Raw genomic sequence first — 22,961 nt, 5'->3', positions numbered from 1 at the left:
TTAAAAATTACATTAATGTTAGTATTAACTTTAATCTTATTCATTATTTTTATTTGTGAATACTCAGTTTATTCAAATTTAACAAATATACTATTAAACACTAGGCAGACGATAGGCGCAACTAAAGGCCAAGGAGGTGCTAAAAGTATGTAGAGGACGCATTTTAGATTCAAACGCTCATCAAAAATGTATGTTACTTTCCAATAAATTTTTTTTGTATAAGGTAGGACCAATTGTGAGGAGTTTTCTATCAAATTTATAATGTTAGCTATGATAGGAAAAACATTTATACATTTCTAACTTTCTAATTTTTTTGAAATTTTGATGAATTTCAAATCTAATATTTGATATACTTATATCGTTATATACGTTACCTAATGGATATTGTGATATGATTAATTTGGAATTTATTATTGATATCTATTAAAGGTCAATTTTTTTTTAATACTTTAGATAAGTATACCTATAATAGGTATGTCTAATACCTAGACTGACAAACCGTCTCCGCTCAGAATCGTTTTTCTTATACAGTGATATTATATCATTGAATTCAAATTTAATACTATCCATTATACAGTGACCCACTTGTAACCTACTGTACAGCAGAGCGACATCCACTTACCCACCTTTTTGTGAACTTAAGTTATTCATTTTTTTTAATTTCAAAAGTTCAATTTTAATTTCTCTGCATCTAGTTTTAGTAATTTATTATTAATTTAAAGCTTATAGTACAGGATTTATCAAAATTATATCAATATTTGATTATAATTAGTTCTGATAGTCTTCAATATTTTTTCTGATTTCAGGTGTCTATTACTTTAAAGCAACCCAATGAATTTCGTTTTGTATTGAATGGAAAAACAAGATGTATCACTTTGCATAAAAATGTCAATTGGCCTTGTATTGTAAAAATAGTAGCAGACATTGGAAAAGTTCAAGTTAAACTGATAAAAAAAGTACTCGGTCTTTGGCCGACATTTGGAACTATATCAACAACTAGGAATATTCAAATTGATTATTGGAAATGTGAATTACTTGGTTCGTTCAATGTTACTCATAACACAAAATTTTTATTATTCAAGTATGAACAGAACTTGTACAATCATATCTATCCAGGTCGACATATTTACATTAAAGCTAATGTGAATGGTATGAATCCAAAAAATATTCATTGAGAAAATGACTTGAAACATATTTTCTAAGTACTAAAATTTATTGTTCTAGGTCATGTTGTGTCACGGCCATATACTCCAGTGTGGCCTTTAGTTGAAACAACAGAGTATGGGAAAATCTCTGAAGACACTTTATGTTTACTAGTTAAAAGTTATCCAAATGGAAAATTAAGTAAACATTTGTGTTCTTTAAGCCAAGGAGATTCAATTGAAGTCAGTCGTCCACAAGGTAGTTTTGAGTGTTGGACATCAAAAACAAACCTAATTTTATTGGCTGCTGGTACTGGAATTACACCAATGTTACCAATCATATGGAATGCTTTGCATTCTTCCATTAAAAAGTAATTCAATAACATACTAACAGTAATCAAATTAAAAGTTATACATTATTTTATTTTAATCCCATACATAGTTATAATATCACATTATTGTTTTTCAACAAAAAAGAAACATGTATCATTTGGAAAAAGTACTTAGATCAAAAAAGTGCTGCTTACTTATCAAGGTAAAATTGTTATATTATGCACTGTATAATTTGATAGTCATAATTAAGTTGTTAATATTTGTATAGACTGACTGTACATTACATTTTGTCAGAAGAGGAAAACTCCAAGGGTGACACAAAAGGACATATTGATGAAAATGTAATCATTAAATATTTTCCTTCATTAAATAACGATTTAAAGAATGAAAATGCAGTGTGTATTTGTGGCCCATCAGGTTTCAACAAACTATGTGAAAAGTAAGAATAAACCAAACATTTAAAATTATAAATATAAATATTTTTTTCTTCAATAGGTTAGTTATCCAGCAAGGTTACAAAAAAGATGACTACTTTGTATTTGGTTGATATTTCTGTTGTATGTATTGTAATGTATTTTTTTTTTTTTTAAACAAATATACCGTAATATAGTATTTTTGAAAATGTTTTTTAACATTATTGAAACTAACTTTATAATATCATTATCTTTTTTTCTTTGAATTGAATTTCCTACATGCTAAATTTGATATATAATTTTTAATAATGCCAATAAAGTTAAAACAATTTATTTAAATAAATGCTCTTAACGAGTTAAATAAAATATTATTTTGTTCAGTTAAATTACTATAATTTACTTTTTAAATTAAAAAGTAGTTTTACCCTAAAATTGTACATTTGTATAGCATACATTTTTATATCTATTGCATTTCTGGATTGTTATATTAATGTTATAGTAATGTGATGAACAAAAACTATTTTGTGATATTCTTCTATGAAAATAACCTATTTTATAATAAATTTCTATAAAAAACACAAAATAATAAATAGTTAATATTGTGTTTATATTAGGTCTAACGTTTATTTATAAAAATTAATTTTAACGAGATTATTAGGTTTATAATATGCATGATTTATTATTTACGTATATCAGAGGTATTTAAACTGTGTCCTGGCTCCAATGAGAGCACAACAGTATAATGATGATTAGTGATTAAGATTAATATATTATTTTATTTTATTCTTAACGTGAAACTTTTAATATTATTATTACATTTGTTGTCTTAATTTATCTTATGTATTTATAATATATTATATATATTATTATAAATAATTAAACATTAAAACATATTTTGTTTTATGTGTCCTAATTTAAACCAAAATGTTGTGAAGATGTAAAGGAGCCGTGCAATGAAAATACTTTGAAATTTGAATAGGTACCTCTGATGTATATAGTTTTTAATAGTACAAATTTAATACAATTGTTTATAGAATATAATTGTATATTTTCACACTTATTAAATATAATATTCCTATATTATGATCAATGAATTTCTTAAATAAAAGACACAATATGGTATTGATCTGCAATACTAATTAAAAAGCAACTTCTGTGGAAATAATGATGATAAGAACTATTCATTAATAATGATAATTATTATAACATTTTAATCAAGTTTAAAAGAAAATGAAAATAACAATTTGATAGATCGCATTATAGTACATTGATACAATATGTTAAAAATATGTATTAACAAAAACGAGTATTTTAAATTAAATACGTAACGTGCTAAATACAATTCAATATATTTTATACCTACATGGTAACATGGTGTATTACATAATAATGTTTAAGTATAAATAGGTATAGGTTGTAGTGAACTTGTCAACTTGATATAGTTTATAAGACGTAATAAAATAATATGATTAGGTATTACAATATTGGTCTGCATGCAGGTTAGCAGTATCTAACTAATTATTTTCATAATATCGCGTGAAATGTTATTTGGCTCGATTACTTAAAAGTCGGTCGTAAAAAAACCTTCATCCTATCGAAAACATACATACATTACATTAAATAATGATTTCGTAATATAGTTATTTTATGTTACGGTACTTAAACCCGTTGAGGCATACCGAAATCTCATTGCTGACGGATTTTACTTCTGTAGTTATGATTTTCCGAGGATCGGCTTCGTGCACAGGACTAGAGTACAAGTTCGATATTGACGGAATCTCATTGAGCGGTGCTAACAGAGATGCCTTTATTTCGTTCAATTTTATGATATCCGGATTTTTGGTTTCCTTAAAATCAAGAATAACTATAGTAAGTAGGGAAGTATTCTGAGGTATAGGTATACATTATAGTTTATACGTAATAGTAGTTGTATTGATCTTATATAATAGTGTTTTATACACATATAATTTTATAAAGTCAACGGGGTAAAGCATAACATTGAAGTATTACCTATATTATAACATGGTTGAGATTTACCATGTATAATGGGTATCTATGTCTGTGTTACTGTAATATTACGAGTACCTATAATATAATTATTAAGTACCATTCATAATAATTTGCGGTTAGAATTTTCTCATAGGTTGGTTGAAGTCTCTCAACAATTATCGGTCATGATAATTTGATAATATTGTATCGACTTGCAAAACCATGAATTGAAATCTGTTTAGATTAAACCTTTCGAGTTTCTACATGTAATTCATTAAGTACATAGGTAACTATAATACCTTAACTATAACTATATTACCTTTTTATAGGTAAGTATTTACTTATTATGTTTAGCACGAAATAATAATATATTAAATTGCCTATACGTTACGCCGTGGAACAAATAATAGTAATATGTTTCAATCAAATTTTTAGGTTCACTTTAAATTTTTAAACAACCAAAAATTATTCCTGCAACCTTCATCAGAGCGTTTGTTAAAAATGCGTTCTAAATATTTAAATGAGTGCATTAAAAATATATTACGTTTAAATGTTTAAAAAAATTATTGAATAATAACTATAGAATATATAGATGCGTACCTTTAAGTGTACATTTGCCATATTGTTATGCTTCTCGCCGCTCGTTTCAACTGAAAATTTATTGTAAAAACCATTTATAATATTATTATGTGATGGTCCAAGTGGTAAAATCGATCATTATATTAAAACATCTGACATATTTGGTCAAAAAAATTATATACATTTATTTCCCTTATAGAACACTTTAGAAAAAGAGACAGTAACTTAAGATTTCAACCATAGGCGTAAACTGGGGGGAGCAAGAGGGGGAAATTGCCTCCCCTCAACAAAAATGAAGGTTAACGAGGGCAGTGCCCCCCTTGGTATTTTGTAAATTAATTTGAAAAATATTATCAAAAAAGCATTTTAGATTTGTAAGAATTATTTTTTAAAGAAAACTGAAAAATATAATATTTTTAAAAGATTAACTATAGAAAAAAAAATTAACTGATTAATCAAAATGTATTTATTTATTGCCATTTTCCACATGCGAATGCCATCATAATACCTCATGATAATAATTATTATGATAATGAGTAAAAACAAAACTAAACAGCAAACGCCAACGGTCAACCTGCTGAGTTCCGAAAAAATCATTAAGGTACGGTAAAATCTTTGTTTATATACTATGGATGGAGTCACAGCGTATTATATTGTTGCCGATATTAGCGACGAGTCTCCGAATTAGGTGATCGATGTGCACATGCGCGATTCAACTCTTCGAAAAATTATCCATAAGTTACTACCACTGAATTATTCTAAATCATAATTCGTGGTTAATTATATTATTATAGTAATATTATATTATTATATTATTATAGACCTTAGTAGGTAAGTAATATATTATTATAGTAGGCATTATACTATTTTTTCAATATAATATTAGGTATATTTAAACATAATACCTATGCTGATTTGGTAATTAATTATCTGCAGTGGATAATTAATATGCAAGAAGTTGCGTCGTGCATGTGCATATAGAATACCTAATTCGGCGACTCGTCGTTGATATTGGCAAAGTTCTTTTTTACCAAAATTTGGTATAATACGCTATAGATCCATCCATAGTATAATGATCTAAGGGTAAAATTAAAGCCTGTTTTCCTATTTGTGATAACTGTTTATCTGTGAACTTCAACTGAAAACAAAATGACATGACACGTTCTCTTTATCTTGTGACTTGTATTATTCTTCACTATTCATTGTTGTGTTTGACTGCCTGAGCTTTGAGCGCAGTGTTATAGAATTACTACATTGAAATATTACTATTATACTATTTAGTATATATACTATTCTAATATTTTTTTTGTACAATTCAAGGTACTTTCTTATTATGTCATGTTTGTGTGTATGACTTCAGTTATTATTTGTATAAGCCATAATTAATATATGGTAGACGCACAGAGTAATACATTATAAACAATATAGAAATGCAGAATGTTTTTATTAAATAAACCATCATCTTATCAAGCTTTTTCCATAATGTAATTTAATTGTACATACTGCAATAAAGATTTAGCTTAGATAATAATATAATTATGTTATGCTTTCCAGTTTCCACTGATTAAGTATATTTAGTCTCTAAATATCTTTAACTTTTAAGTATACGGTATATCGGCATAAAATAAAGTTTGCCCCCCCCCACTCCATAAAAACTGCCCAAGTTACGCCCATGATTTAAACTAATTTAAATATTAATAAAATTAATTTAATTTTAATACAATGCATGGGAATTGTATACAATGTTCAAACTCAGTGGCGCCGAACACGGGTTTGTTTGGTTGGTGGGTGGTGGGTGGTTGTTGCCGTGGACTGTGGTGTATTGGTACCTATAATAAGTACTATAATAATTTTGGAAACGTGTCACAGGATAACACATCAGTCTAGTCTAGTTCAATTGTCAACAGCAGATTAATCATTTAAAGATACATTTTAATTGATTTTAGATTTAATAATTATTCAGATAAATACATTTAAAGAAAATAATTTGAAAATCATGAAGTATTTAGCTTTTGCTTTCTATTGACATACTAAATGCAATTTCGTGATGGGAAAGTGAATCTTGTTGGTGCATTCGAGAGATCAAAATTTTAGTTCACGGTAGTTTTAAAATGCGTAAGGGAAAAAAGTGGGTCACTGTAATGGAAGGTGTTAAATTTGAATCAAATTAGGTTCAGATTGCGGATAGGCTGAATCCCCCACACCCAAAGGCCTTAGCTGGTACTTAAAATATTTCAATATTTACCTTAATTTTCAGTTTATTAGATAAAATAAAGAAGCATAAAGAAGCATAAAGAAGCAATACTATACTTAAAACATTATATTATATTGCTTATTGACATTTATGAGTGATTGATAAACGTACATTTTTTTATAATGTAGTGTTATTTTTAATTTAATTTTAGTTTTAATTATATTATGTATTTATTACATTAAACTAGGTTAAAACTGTTTTGAATACATAAATATTATATTATACACAAACATAATGATATAAGCTATAATGTGTAAGTATATTGTTTACACATATTATTTTAACGTTTATCAGTATAATTCTGGACGCTGGTAGAAATTTAAGTATTTAACTTCTATTTTGAAATACAAATAAGCTACGAATTACGATGCACTATATATTATACCCACGCATATAAAATTGATATTATTATAATTCTATATTGGCTATAGTAAATAAATATAAGTGTAATACCGTGCTGGCTAAAAAGGAGACTATATTGTTTTGCATACGTAAATGTTTAATCGAATAGAATTTATTTGTTTATTTACAAAGTAATATTTCCAACAGTGAATTGTTTTAAATATACCTATCCGGTTAGTTTTGTTTTTTTTTATTTAATAGTGAGTGTTTAAACTTAAAAGTAAAGTTATAAATTCGCAAGAAGTTCCAGCAACGTTGTTGATACCGAAAAACAGAAAAGGTCGTACGGAAGTCCTTATCTCTCTCCCGTCTCGCTGGTTATGATTAGAAAATGCATGAGTGAGGATTTTTCTTTTTTTCTTTTTTACGCATTAGTAGTAGTTCTCAAAGAGAATGAAATTAATACTTATGCACTAATGATTAAAAAATATTTCATAATAATACATATAAATAAAAATAGTTGGTGACGAGAGGATAGTATTTTAAATGTTATAATATATTAGGGCTCGGAAGTTTTAGGACTGTAGTAGGAGTTGTGTATTATTCTATATTATGTTCTCGATTTCTAGAACAATAAGCTAAAAAAAAACCAAGCTATACAATGGCCAGTTTAAAAATTGAATATTAAAAATGCAAATTTTGTCAATTTTAGAGGAAAAGTGTATATTTCTTGATCTTCATATTATGCATTTTAATGTATTTATCAAAAAAAATTAATCGAAATTTTTCTTTTTTAAGCCGTGTATTTTAATAATAATATTGAATATTATGTAACTCCATATTAATGTAGGTAGGTATTTATTGTAGTCACCGCAATCTACTATTCATTTAACTATTTAAGTTTTAACGAAAACACTGTGCGATACGCATTTAATTTCTATCGCGACTATATTCCGATGTACTATTTTTTCGAATATATGTTTTTAAACTATTTTTTCCAGTTCAATAAATTTCAAAATGGTATACAGTTTTTCTACGTATTTTAAATATTATATAAATTTATTTTTTCAAATTTTACATTTTTTTTAGTACAATTTAACAACAACAGAAAATGGCTTTTTTGGAGCTTAAAATTGTTATTAAACTATTTTGCATATTTTAAACTTTTTTTGTGCATATGCCATGCATATGCCATGCATATTTTTCCTTTTTTAGCTCCTAAACTTCCGAGCACTATAATTATAACTTATAACTTATAATATAAATATTTTTACAGGTAAGTCTGGTTAAGTAATTTACAAGAGTTTAAGTGCAAATGAAGTGTCAATTTAATTTATTTAAAATTACTTGAATGGTTTATAATATATTATATTAATTATTGCCACTATTCTAACGTTGGTTTATTGTTATTGTTATTGTTACATTTTTCACCAATATCCATATGGGAGTATTAAAAAAAGTTAAGCTCCTTATAATATGAACCCGTGTAACTTATAAATTTATGAGTATTGGCAGAAAAATTTAACATTCCTTGTACCTATTGAAATAATTTATTTTGAAAAATAATTCAGCAGTGCGTGCGTTTAATAATTTAAACAATTAAAGTCTTATATTATTTCCTATTGATTTCAAATTAAATCCACAAAATCACCATATAAAAAAAAACTCAAGCTGCATCATCGAATTCCATAATGTTTAATCCAATCATGTACAGACTTTTGAAAATTTTACCATCAATACATTATTATTTTTCTAATTATTGTCAACCGTGACGGTCCTTCGTCAAGACACATACCTATACGTATTAAACAATTCTTATATAGATACATTAAAAACAAAAACGTATCCACCATTGATCGTTATCAGTAAATTACTTTGTGGTGAAAGTGTGGATAAAATTGACACTTCATTTGTACATGTGGATTAGGCCTTAACGGGGATACCACAATAAAAAAAACGCGCCATGTATAATACCTCATGCATTTAAACAGACTTCATTATTCCAATGTTGTCGTTTTTTGTCAAGGTGGTGTGGAAATTTATACACAACTACCAGTTGAATAAAGGATAATAAGATACTATACTAGAATAATAAGCACAATACTGGAGTCTATAAACTCCCCTTAAAATTACCGTCAGTCGTCATCCTTAATGCCAAATGAATATGCACATAGTTATAAAGTTATATAGAACTAACTACCTGTATTCAATCAACATTTAATTTTAGATTCTGATGAGCGGAGCAATTAGACACTATAAAACCTTTGAAATCGGTACATAAATGCGCTCGTACAAGCAGGGCGTTACGACGTTTATACCTATGTTGGGACAATATTATTCACTCGTATAGTTCAATATAATATAATATGTGATTTGCTTTTTCCAGACCTAAACGCCGTACCTTGAGTGGTTTATGGGGAAGGTGGAGCTGAAAACTTTTGGTTTCGATTATTCCGAATCAAATGTACCCACCTATGTGTATGATTATAATAATAATTTTTACATTTTTAAGGCATAATGGAGGACGCCACACGTCCATACTTCTATAGACAAAATACAGCAGGAACCTAGAACAGACGCATTCAGTATGTACATTTTACTATAGTAGAAAATTCAAATTTGCGGTAAATTTTGACCTCCCGAATGCACCAACTAGATTTACCTTCCCAAGGTATAAGATACTGTTGAAGAAATTCGAAGCAGTTGTACTGCCCAAACGGTAAAGATAGACACAAAAAAAATAAAAGAAACACATGGCATTGTAGTCGTTGCTCCGCTCAAAATCTAAAATTTGTTTAAATTTCTAACTCAAAATAATTTGCAAGTAACTAAAAAAAAGTAATCAAAATCAAAATTTTCTTCTGCACATTAATATAGCTCAAAAAAAGTTGAAATATTTTGAAAATTGAACATTATGATTAGAAAATGGTAATTAAATATTTGGTGATTATTAAAAGTATCTGCAGTTGTTATAGTCTTTTAGATAAACCAAAAAAACTAAGTCAATTCTATCAAAAATCGTTTTCCCATAGTTTTTTTTTACTTACGTCTTCGAAAACTCTTGGGAATATTCCATTTTGACCTTTCAACTTAAGTAACAACAAGATTCGCTTTTCCATCAGAAAATATCTTGAAGTTGAAAATCGAAGCATTATTTCGACTACTAATCGTGTGTAGGTATACATAAAAAAACCACATGTTCTGTGTCATTTTGTTCTGTGTAAAATCAATACGTTCAACAATCCACTTTGAATCAAAAATCAACGACAATTTTACGTTCAAATTTTAAAAAATTCCTTAAAATTACGAGTATCAAAAGACAAATATTACAGTCACTGCATCCAATAAGGTACGCCGCTACGGTATGATTTTTATGATTTTTAATCTTTACTATTTTGTTTATTTTACTTTTCATTACATCAAACTCTAACTAAACGTATAGGGGTTTTTCAGTAGTGTCGTCGCTCATTGGGCATTGACAGATAATCAGTCAATTTTTGCGGGCTCCCCGACAAAGTTGCATGTGCATCACTATCTATCGTCCACTGACAAATATAGGTAATATCATAATAGGTATATAATATCAAGGCCGTAACTGAAAAAAATTTCGGTGGGGGGGGGGGGGGGTCCAAAATTTGTTTAATATGGATATTGGACTTGGACCTTTATAAATTTTACGCTCAAAATATAAAACTCTTATTCTACTTTTAAAAATTTCGGGATGGGGGGGGGGGGGGTAACACAGACCTTAACAATAAACGTCTATAAATATTCAATCGAACAAACGTATTAAATAATAAATTATTATCATCATTCATCACAAATAGGTATCTACATACCATTAATTACGTTGGTATCTGACGACAAAACGTTTTTTAGATTCATGTAAACAACTACCATTTCTGGACGACTCTCAGCTATATCTGCCACGCACGCTTTACCTAAAGTTATAAGTATTTCAAAAATATGAAATGAATCATGTCCGGCCATTTTGTCAGCGATATTTGCTATCGAAGGTTTGTCATGTTTATTCACCAATTCTTTCTGAATAAAACAGTTGGAATAAATTAATACTGCACGTCTGCGTATGATTATTATTAAATAACTTAGATGCTAAATGTCTCATCACAACATACTCACCAAATATTTGTAACTTTTGTACCTGTTGAACGCTCTTAGACCGGTCGCGATTTCGAACATCACCTGTGAACAATAATAACATACCTATTGCAATATCTTACAGGCGTTTATATAATAGGTACATGGCATTTATATTATTTCACGTTGATAGATTGTATAGGTGTAATATAATATAGATAACATATGATTTTGAAAAATATACAGGTTGATTCATTTGATGTAAGACACTCATTATTTCAAAAAGCATTAACGTGTTTTTTAAAATATTTTTTTTACATAATATTAAGTCGTTAAAAAAAAATTAAAAAAAAATGTATGCATAATTTTTATCATTTTTTTATTGTTACCTATTCTTTTTTACTTTTTTTATGACAACATGATTTTTTATTTTCATAGACTTGAGCAGAATATCATTTGGAACATTTTTTATTTCAGACAAGTAATTTGTGAGTTATAAGTTAGGTATAACTTATATCTAACTAATAAGTAGGTATTTAAAGTTTAGATAAACAGAGTAGAGTACCAACATTTTGCAGGGTACCCCTGTACCACTCCAGTCCGCTCATAAAAACATTGAATACTTATAAAGTTATAAATATAAGTTATTACTCATAAAGTACTCATCCAAAATTCGATTTTTATGTATCAAAGCGCTCCAAAAAATATTATGCTTTGATATGGGAAATTAAAAATGCATAATGTCATTAAAATTTAAAACTTTTAAGTTTCAACAACTTAAAGTTATGAAAAAAAATATTGAGTGTCTTACATTAAATCGATCCCGGTCTATAATATTATATTAAATAATTTAAGTGTAACAAAAAAGACGAATTGTGCACATGCGCATACCACACCGAAACTGTAAGTGTCCACTTTTGTCGATAGTTTTCTGCTCCTACAAAAATCTTCAGGTAAATAAGGCTTTGTGCCACACACGTGGCTGACATCAAATCCAACGCTTTTGTTAATTAATTGTTCCCGCAGTGGTCCGGTCCTAGCGAGCCCGAAATCTCCTATTCTAGGCTCAAGGTTAGAGTCCAAAAGTATATTGGCACTATAATAAATTAATATGCGTTAAATGACTATGTGACTCATACGACGTTAATGGAATTGCGTTCACCTATAATATATACCTTTTTATATCGCCATGGATCAAAGGCGTCTCAACATTGTGCAAAAACTGTAAGCCTCTTGCTATTCCTGTCGCTATGTTACCACGCATCTTCCAGGATAATGGATTCGTTCCGCTCTATATAATATGATATTATGTACAAATATAGAGTATTAATTCAAAATGGTATTCAACGTGACGAGTGATAAAAATGTGATCTCACGTTTATATCACTTTAATTTTAAATTTGAGTGAACAATATAATAAATATTTTATATTAAAATTAAATGAAAAACTTTATATAAGTCGGTATATTAAGCGTATTGAATGTCAAATATATCGGGGGCTTCAATTCAACTTTTGGGAAAACCGGGTAAAGGATCAAATTAGCTGATTTGAAATAAAACTCGTTATTATAATGGCAGTATTAGGTATAAATCGTATGCAGTACAAAATGGGTATGAATGATTAACTGGTTTTCTTGAACTGTTCACTTTAGAAAAGAAAAAATGAACCAGGGCTTTAAATAATTTTAGTGATGTGAAGAAACCAACATATATTTACTATAGGTATACAATACCCATAGTAAATACTATATACTTGCATATTATATTTTCTTTAAAGATGATTTTCATATTTGATAATTAATCCTTATTCATAATATTTTATAGATGCAAAAGTGTATTCAAGTATTTATCATTTTTGTACTATACTTCTCAATTATTGAATAAGGGATAAGAGATAATCCTATGTGATCAAATATACCCTAATATATTATAATATGAACTTATCACAGTATCACCTACCACCTGTGGCTAATATTTTTATAGAGATAAATCGAATATACTTTGCACTGTAATCGATCTTCGAGTGATCCGTTTGCCATAAATTGATATATCAAACAAGATCCCGTCGAATGGAAGCAAAACCCGTACATCGACAGTACGTTATCGTGTTTAACGGCGTTTAGATACATAATCTCTTTCGATGGGTTCTGTAAGAGTCCGTCTCCCAAAGTGTGCATGTTTACCACTTTTTCAGCTACTCCCTGTAATATGAAATAAATATACCAACAATATAAACATATAATATAAGGCATAAACCGTATCGTAACGTTACGCCGACCTCGGCTTTCAGTCTTTTGATCGCTACGTCCGTGTGTCTCCAATTGCCTTTGTACACCACCCCGAAGCCGCCCTCACCCAGCACGCGGTTCTGGTTCCAGTTGTCGGTGGCCAACACTAATTCGTCGTATTGGATCCGTTGCATGAAAGTTTCCTCGGAATCTTTACCATTATTGTTGGTGTGCTGCACGGACATCACATCGCAGGAATCGCATTGGATGTTGCGTAATATGTACAACCAAACACTCCTGTGCAATTTAAAATAGACAGACAGCAGGCAAACAAATGAAACGAAACCCAAGGCGATGAAGAGGTAAAAATAATTGATTTTCCATTTTTTACAAAGTTCGTATTCGTTCATGTGGACAAGGGGGACTGTGGAAGACGTGCAAGTGATTTTATTCATATCTCCGATCTGGAAAATCAACGAACCGTTGAATTAACGCGATAATCTGGTAACTGCAGTCTGCAATAACTTTGTATTATAAGTATGAACTCGGACCTTTGATTTATATTTTAGAAAGGTGTTCAACAAATCACATTCACATGGCCATGGGTTTTTCGATAACATTATCACGTCTAGGCTTTGCATTAATCTCAATACGTTACCGTTCAGGGTTGTTAACTTATTATTATCGGCGAACAAAACCTGTGGAAATAATTTTAAATAAAAATGTTATAAACTAGAAATACATGATGTTACGTATGGAAGTTTTACATGACTTTTTTAAATATAATACATAATATGTTATAACATAAAATTAAAAATCGTAATACCTACTATTAGAGTAATAATAATTAGAGTATAATTTAAATTAAATAAGTTCATGTATTTGATATATTATCATAGAGTGCTGCATAGACTCTATAGACTTATAGATAGGTAAACAATATCATAGAATACTGTCGGTAGTTTAATCAAATTTTTTTTGAAAAATTATGTCTTATTTTGATTTTATAGTAGCCGTATAAAATATTAATGTTCAGTAGATAATAATTTTACTCATTGATATTATGGTTTTTGATTAATATTTGTCTATGGTGGAAGTTCAAATTGACCTCAACGATAGAAATGTAATATCCATATTATGCATAAATCATAACATACATATTGTACAATACATTATTTTATGTACATTAAATTATTATTATTTTTCTTACTTTTAAACTTTTAGGTAAAAGATTGGTATCCAATGTCGCTATACTGTTATTACTGATATCCAATAAATTGAGATGAAAACTTGTTAAATTAGGTAAGATTTCGATCAAATTGTCTCTCAAAATTAAATCAATAGATGACGAAGTTGTTTTTAAATCAGGGATAATTTTAGAAGGGTCAATTAGGTTACTTTTCGAACAGTCAATTTTGGACACATTGCGTTTTGGGAGAAAATAGCATTCGCAATCTGTAGAACAATTATATTGTATGTCAGCCACCATTCCTATAATAAATTAACAAAATTATTAATTAAAAACAGATAGCTTCAAACGAATTTAAATGTGTCATTACTCATTACCATATACTATATAATTATAAAAATAAAAATAGTACCTACATTTTAAATTAACTAGGTAATTATAGTTGAATTATTGTTTAAATAAAAAATGATGAAATTTTTTTTTATTCTATTGAATTGATAAATAATAATAAAACCACTCCTGTAGTTAATCGTTATCAGTGTTGATTTAATTTTACTGTAATACTGTAACAGTGTACCCCTATATATATTATATAGTCACTACTCACTAATCGACATCAGCCAGAACCACAGATCACTTGCAGGATAGTACGTTTTGAGAAAATTCTTATGAACTTTTTCAGACTGAGATAATCGTCTATATTTATTTCAGTGTATAAAAGTACAATACAATTCTCTGGAAATTGCTATAATGTATTGAGATTATTGAGATATAACTATAGTTAATATTATTAAATATATCGATATAGATATCGGATCGACAAATCGGATGGCATCTCACTGTCCTTATACATATAGTCTATAAAACATTTGATAACATTTTATGTGATATGGAATTTTTATTTCCTCCCCTTTTTCAGATAATTTATACCTTGGGATTTCAAAAATAAAAAATGCTTTTATTTTTCTTAATAATCGAGAAAAACAAAAAAACAATTAAGAAAAAATTAGAATATTTAGGTAAGTATCAAAACAGTTTTACGTCCACAACTGAATTTGCTTTTTTTTTTTGTTCACGAAAATCGAATATTTTTTTGTGTACTTACTACTTAAATGGTTAGGTAGCATTGTCCATTGATTACAGATTATATGACTGCTATAATTAGTATAAACATGGCATATATGATTATTTACGAATCTATACTATTATATAAAGAGGACTTGTTAGTTAAAGTTGTTGAGGGTAATCTCTGGAGCTACTGAACCGATTTCGAAAATTCTTTCATTAATAGAAAGCCACATTCTTTGTGTCATAGGCTAATTTAAACCATCATCGAGTAAATAAGTTTAATCATAACTATTTAGATCGTACATTCCATTACACTAAGGGACTGATAGTGTTTTTTTAATTTTCATAATGTGTGATAGATGTAATTTGAAATTCATTACCTATACTTAAGATAATAAAAGTACAATGAATTCAAAAATGAATATTTGGTGTTCTGTTATTGTTCACAGTGCTCCATTCATCTTTTAGTCATATTTCAGTATAACACATCAACACACAATTACAATAATTTAGTTATTTTTTATTTGACTACCAAAATATTCATTAGAAATAATTTACATGGCAAAACAACATTTTCCAGATTAGCTAGTAATATATTATATTATATAAACAAAAACAAAATTTAAAATCAAATAGGTTTATTTATTTTAGATTCTGTGTGGAGGGAGGAAGCTAGTGGTTTTACAATGGTGCTTATTTTTTTATTATTATATTTTTTTTAAATAATATTTTAATATTATCATTACACATTGCTGTATGGGTTATAACTACAATTATTTATTTATTTTTTTTTTATTTAGAAAATTTACAATCTGTATTGCATAACACAATAGGTAAAATAGATGACTGACATAACACTACAACTACAATTATTAAAATGATAATTAGTATTATTTTCTTTCTTAATTATGGATATATAGACGGATACCGGGATACGTCGGCCTTTAACCATTAGTTGAAGCTATCTCTAGTTTTTGTGTTTACACATAGGCGTGCGCACAGAGGGTGCCGCGTGTACCTGGGTACCTCTGGACCCTTCACCAAAAATGATAAGGGCCCTAATTATTAATTAAGTGTAAATTAAATTATTGAAATTATTGACGAATTCAAAAATGTTGTTCCTTTTAAACGTCGATTATCATTATAAGATTGTTTATCTACTTATATATTTTTATGTAATATTTATTAGAATAAATACCTAATAAAATAAAATACTTAAATATTATAATGCATTTGATATCTTTAAAACATTTGTCTGTATCTATAATTGTTTTCAAAATTATTGTGGGCCATAATTTTTAGTGTGCACCCCGGAACCAAAAGTCTGCGCACACCTATGTGTTAACATAAAAATATGTCCAGAACTAAAAAGTTAAAAATTATAAAACTTATCAATGATTAGTGCTATTATACCTACTAGGTATATATTTAAACTGATGGAAAACGGAAAACTATTAAAAAAGACCGATTTATTTTAACCCAGGTGATGTTGAATCTAGTATAATATAATATACTTTTGTTATGAAGCGATCTCTATAATTAAACATAAAATACTTTACCTATACGGAACGCCGCGATTTTAAACACTCCGCCGCAATACTTGTTCGCGTCACCCGAGCACTGAGCGGAACAATTGTTGTCGTCGACACGTACCGCACCGTCATCCGCCGGATGGCTGTTTCCGCAAAAACACGATTCCCTGTTGGATAGTTGGAAATATTCGTAGCCCACACTGTCGCAATGCCTGGAGCAGATTTTCGGCGTGTTGACGTACGGGAATTCGACTGACTGGTTTTTCTTGAACGCTCTGTATACGTCTGTCTCCTCGTAACAGCCCAGGTAATGGTCACCGGCCACCCTGGACGTTTTCAGGCCGGTGGTGAACACGTTGTAATGGGTGCGATCGCCGCACACGCTTTCTGTGCCACCCGAACACGTGACGTTGCAATGCAGTCCTCCCGCTTTGACTTTGGCTTCGACCGGTGGACTATCGAAACTGCACAGACACTTCGTCCTGATCGCGGTATAGCACACCGATCGCAGACGTAGCGAGTCACATCAAATAATTATTACCGTATCACATATTATATAAGTGCATATAGCATGTGTATTATAGTAGTATAATAGATAGTAGGTAGTAGCACCAGTAGTTAAAAATTATTATTATTTATTACTATTATATAATACGTCATTGTATATTCGCTACAGCCATGGGCTATATGCATAATAAATTATTTTTTTTAACAAAAGTCTTTTTCAAAGGGACCAGACCTAACATACCCTAACCAAAGGCGTGCTCAGGAATTTTGTATGGTGAGAGGGTTGGCCATATATTTGTATATAGCTCAAGGAGGGGGGAAATAATGTATTATGACTTGTGAGGATTATATGGGTGAATGTAAGTTCCTACACGAGAGTAGCAGGTACACAAAATATAGTAGCAGGTACGTTACTTCCTACACGATAGAAAAAGGTACATATATAAGTTTCTACACGGTAAAAACCAGGTACATATGTTAGTTCCTAGAAGGTTAAATATGTATATACGAATTTAAAAAAATAAATGTATGATGATTAAAAAATATAACAAAAATTGTTATAGCGCATTTTCACAAAAAAATATAATATAATATGTGATTAAAAAAATATAAAAAAATCGTCATAGCGCATTTTTACAAATAAATATAATATGGTGAATGGTTAGGTTAGAAAATTTACATTAAAGGTTTAAAAATTTTAAAAAAATCACATAATACGAAATTTTATATTTTCTGAAGTTTATTTCTATAACTTAAAAACTTAACATAATTGTATTGATTAATTTTGTTCATTGTATAATCTGAATTTTTTTTTTATGAAATCTTCTTTTTCGGCGTATTTTTTACTAATTTTTGGTTTTTCGTTACTAATAATTATTAACAATTACTGTGGTTCTTATTTTATGTGGCATTAATGAAAAATATTCAGATAATACAACAAACAAAATTAATCAATACGATTATGTTACATTTTTAAGTTATAGAAAAAAACCTTATAAAATATAAAATTTTGCATTATTCGATTTTTATTATATTTTTAATTATCATATATTTATTTTTTTTAAATTCGTATATACATATTCAACCTTTTCCGCCGTGTAGGAACTTACATATGTACCTTTTTCCGCCATGTAGGAACTAACATACGTACCTGGGTTTTTACCGTGTAGGAACTTACATATGTCCATGTAGGAACTAACGTATGTAATTGTTTACCTACTACTCTCGTGTAGGAACTTACTATTCCCCAACTATATAGTTATCATAGTTGTTTATATATCAATATATACGGGTTGGAAGGCAACCTGCTCGGTATTATTTTTATTTTTGTACCTAACCATGTACCAGCAAGTTATAGGTACTATTGCACAAATACGAAATTATGAATAATTTCGCAACATATACACTTTTATTAAAATTATAATATAATTAATATATATTTTTTACGAATTTTACATGTATTAAGTCTATACGAGTATACGACATATTATATAACATTAATAACAATAATATTATAATGGGAAACAGTGGCGTGCAGACAAGATACAAATGGGGTGGGTATGGGTGGTATTTTTTGTTAAGAATTTTACAAGTTACTAAAATTAAATTTGTAAATGTTATTTTACTACGTTCTTTTAGTTTTGGGTGGGTGGTGGGTGTAAAAAAATTAACTTTGCCCCACATGGAAAAAAGGATCTGCACGCCACTGATGGGAAAAAAATCTCCATAAAGACAATTTGAAGGACTCACGAAGACACTAGTGCTACGAATGGAAACCCTCGGGTGAAACAACTAGAAGCGCACTTTTGTGTGGTCAATTCGCTAGGAAATGATATATTCCATCCATCCATCACTGGATACATCCAAGAGTTTTCAAAACATCCAAAATGAGTACTTGATAGATTTCCGGTAACTATGCCTATACATATATAGATTCAAAATACAATCACCAATTGGCAATTACGTTTCGTACCGGATTTTTTTTCATAAATAATCAGAGCAATTTTATGCACCTAATTTACTTAATAAAATTAATTTTCATACACATAATTTTCATGTCCACTAATATACAGCTGACTAGCAAACAAATAGTCCCTTTGTCAGGATTATGACTATGCGAATGGATAATGAAGGTTTTTAGTATTATATAAGGCTGGGCGTTAACAAGTTTTTTTTCTTATTAAAAAAATGTTCCATCTGTATAAATACATATATTTATAACATACCTATAATAATAAAACAAAACACTCGATGCACATGGTGAAGGAAGTTATCCAGCGATGGAACCCTCCATTTATTGCATTTAAACGGGTATTACCCTTTATACACTTTTATTACTATATATTATATATTAATATAATATTATTACTATACCAAATTTATTATTATTTTTATCATTAAAGGAAAATGAAATACTATATACAATACCACTAAAAATTGGTGCAAATATTGGTATATACATTAAGATCTGGAGATCTTCCATCTGGTGAGTCTTTGTGGAACTTTAAAGTGTATTGATGATCAAAGTTAAGGAGTAGCAATTTTACCACACAATAATAATAATAATAATAATAACACTACAAAGTACAAAGTTTAAATCAAGGAAATAAGCAAAACGGTGCATATCGGTGAGGTGCCTGGGGTATACTTAATAAAAAAGCAGTGTAATGAAGAAACCTTCGTTGGACTCTTTCTATTAAACAAGCGTTGTAAGCAGTTTATTATTACAAACTCCAAATAATAGAACCATATTATTTGAAAATATTGGACGAACCAAAATCTAATAAATTACTTTAATAGCTTTTTTTATGTTTTAAATTAGAAGCTGCAGTCCCCAAAACTAAGTATTATAAAAACTCTACAACATACCAATGAGGCCGTGGATCAAGCAAACTATTAAATTGAATATGTATAATTGTAATATAAAATTTAACAAACCAAACCAATCGTTTTCGTAGATACTAATACGTTCGGGACCACCACAATATTCTGATTCGTCTCCAGCACATTTTCTACACTCTTCTAGTTTTTTCCGTTCGTCTGCACTCGGTGTTTCGTCGCTGCACTCGCAATGATCCCTATATCAGTTAAACATATATGCACGTTTATAATATAAGTCAAAAACTACGATGGCTTGTATAATATATAATAAATTATATTAAATTAAAAATAAGATGATATACTCGTTGACTGCCACGTATTTATATCCTCTCTCGTTGCAAATATAAAAACACCTGTGTGGATCAATGGTTTCCTTTAAAATGTATACTTTCTTGTCGTACCGACTAAATCCGTCCAAATTGTAACACCCGACCAAATTTCTGAGTGGATAATCTGTTTGCAATATAATAATTATAGACGAACCGTTATAATGTATTTATTAATATATACGCAGAGCGAACCAACAATACAAAATAACCTAGCAGTATAAGTATATTATAAAGTAGTATTAATTCGTCGGCCTAAATCGTAAAGGTTGTAAGTTCAAAATGATAAATTTCATAGGAGATGAAAAAACGTTTTGACCATTTCGTCGGCCTAATAATTCCCTAATTAGTGATTCACAAGGTCGTATCTCCATCATTTATTAATATAATAATATGGAGATAGGAGATATAGGTACAACCTTTTTTAGGTCTTATAAAATCATACATCGAAGATACGACGATTTCCAACTATCAATTTCGTGGAGGATAAAATTATAAGATCGGAGTTATGACTTTATCATTTGACATTTTTTTTCTTCACCTTAATCACACATAATCCCCAAATAGAAAACCAATATAATTACGACCTTTTCGATTTAGGCCGACGGTTATGTTCTAACCGACGATTCCAGTGGAATAAACGCTTAATCTCCACAGACCACCGCAATTTTTGGACGAGTCACCCGAACAGATGGCGTTACATTTCGCGTCACTTATTTTGAATTTTTCTGAGGGATATTGATTGCCACACCAACAAGCAGCTCTAAAATGAAAATGAAAATCAATATAATAATTTTCAGTATATGTACGTCCAGCGGCATATTTATAAGAGTGGATTTTGAGCATATAGATTTACCCTTATTGCTTTGGATTTTATGTTTAAAGTAGTATTTAATACTTTTTATAGTATATAGATACCTACTTATTCTATACAGACAATAAGATTATTAGATGAACAGATATAATAATGATTATATTTCAAAATGGGTAACTAATAAAATTATTAAAAGTTCAGTGCTAAGAATGATCAAATAATATTTGTATTTACTATTTTTACCATCATTATTAGTTTTAATGTATGGACCTATACTTCAAAAAGTTTTGATTATCTATTACTAAGAATATATATTAAGAAAAGTGGATTAAATTTCAGTCAAATTTACTGTCCATATAATAATATTATATTCTTGGCCCGTTAACTCAAGGAAGTTGATGTTGATTTTTATAAGAACGCCGTAGTATATTCTGGGAAATCATGTGCCTACAGTGAGAAACCAGTCATAAAGCAATCTCGTTATCTTTCCATTTGAAAATTGTGAAAACGCATATGAAGTTACTTTATTAAAGAAAACATAAACAATTATCCGTTAATACTAAACCTAAGTAGTGATATAATATTAAAATATAATAAATGAGTAGATACTAGGTACGTATAAATAAAATTGTCATAAGTAATATATGGTACATAAAGACATAAAGTACTGTTTAATATTATTAGAAATGTGGGCGTTTTTTTTGGGTCTGTGAACCATGATATTTGTTATCCACCTTCTATAAAAAGCGATAAATACTCTGCTTCGCACGTTTAATGTTTAAGTTTGGTTTTGATTTGTAGTATTTATAATTTTAAATTTATACGGTCGTAGTAAAAAATATATGTAATATTTTGAATTTTTTATAGGTACTAATATGAAATTTAATATTTATTTATTTGATAGTGTCATAATTGAAATGTCATTATTATTATTCTTGTATTATATGTCTTGATTGAGAAAATGGTTTCGGTAGTATTTGACATTTTGACGATTTTTTTTCGATTCTAAATTCTAAGTATTTGAGAACGACGTCGACCTACGTACAGGGCTGGATTTACGCCTAGACCGGCAACTTTTGTAAGAAATTGAAAAAAATGTATTGTTATTTATTATAATTTATAATTACTTATTTTGTTTATAATTTCTACTGACTTTATTTGTTTATAATGAAATAAATTTATTAATAATAAATACTACATTTTTTTTTTCTTTGGCTAGGGGTGGCATATTTAAAAGGGCCTACGGCGGCACCTGCTCTAAATCTGG

At 28.8% G+C, this 22,961-nt stretch overlaps 2 protein-coding genes across 4 annotated transcripts in view; one reads left to right on the top strand and one right to left on the bottom strand.

Annotated features, from left to right (window-relative positions):
• Positions 1-2,109, top strand: part of LOC100161524 (cytochrome b5 reductase 4) — a 5,190-nt gene extending 3,081 nt beyond the window's left edge. The window contains exons 4-8 of the mRNA XM_001948299.5: positions 807-1,149; positions 1,225-1,513; positions 1,585-1,677; positions 1,744-1,914; positions 1,971-2,109. Coding sequence (XP_001948334.1) covers positions 807-1,149; positions 1,225-1,513; positions 1,585-1,677; positions 1,744-1,914; positions 1,971-2,022 — 948 coding nt within the window. The 3' untranslated portion in view covers positions 2,023-2,109. The remainder of the gene's footprint in view (positions 1-806; positions 1,150-1,224; positions 1,514-1,584; positions 1,678-1,743; positions 1,915-1,970) is intronic.
• Positions 2,110-3,050: 941 nt separating this feature from the next.
• The window catches only part of LOC100159492, a 27,145-nt gene continuing 7,234 nt past the window's right edge, over positions 3,051-22,961 (bottom strand). The window contains exons 6-20 of one of the 3 annotated variants that reach the window (XM_029489566.1): positions 20,857-21,007; positions 20,612-20,751; positions 19,424-19,592; positions 17,195-17,649; positions 14,589-14,869; positions 13,930-14,076; positions 13,429-13,842; positions 13,151-13,351; positions 12,326-12,441; positions 12,042-12,246; positions 11,193-11,255; positions 10,892-11,096; positions 4,478-4,527; positions 3,568-3,735; positions 3,051-3,479 (exon numbers count right to left, since the gene is read on the bottom strand). In XM_029489566.1, the coding sequence (XP_029345426.1) occupies positions 3,450-3,479; positions 3,568-3,735; positions 4,478-4,527; positions 10,892-11,096; positions 11,193-11,255; positions 12,042-12,246; positions 12,326-12,441; positions 13,151-13,351; positions 13,429-13,842; positions 13,930-14,076; positions 14,589-14,869; positions 17,195-17,649; positions 19,424-19,592; positions 20,612-20,751; positions 20,857-21,007 (2,795 nt within the window). In that variant the 3' untranslated portion in view covers positions 3,051-3,449. Of the gene's footprint in view, positions 3,736-4,477; positions 4,528-10,891; positions 11,097-11,192; positions 11,256-12,041; positions 12,247-12,325; positions 12,442-13,150; positions 13,352-13,428; positions 13,843-13,929; positions 14,077-14,588; positions 14,870-17,194; positions 17,650-19,423; positions 19,593-20,611; positions 20,752-20,856; positions 21,008-21,500; positions 21,742-22,961 lie in introns of those variants that run through there. The other 2 variants (XM_029489567.1, XM_016807941.2) reach the window with 2 other exon arrangements.

This window comes from Acyrthosiphon pisum, chromosome A2 (genome assembly GCF_005508785.2).
Source record: "Acyrthosiphon pisum isolate AL4f chromosome A2, pea_aphid_22Mar2018_4r6ur, whole genome shotgun sequence".
Taxonomy (NCBI): domain Eukaryota; kingdom Metazoa; phylum Arthropoda; class Insecta; order Hemiptera; family Aphididae; genus Acyrthosiphon; species Acyrthosiphon pisum.
The sequence above is the reverse complement of the archived record's forward strand: the minus strand, read 5'-3'. Positions and strand labels throughout refer to the sequence as shown.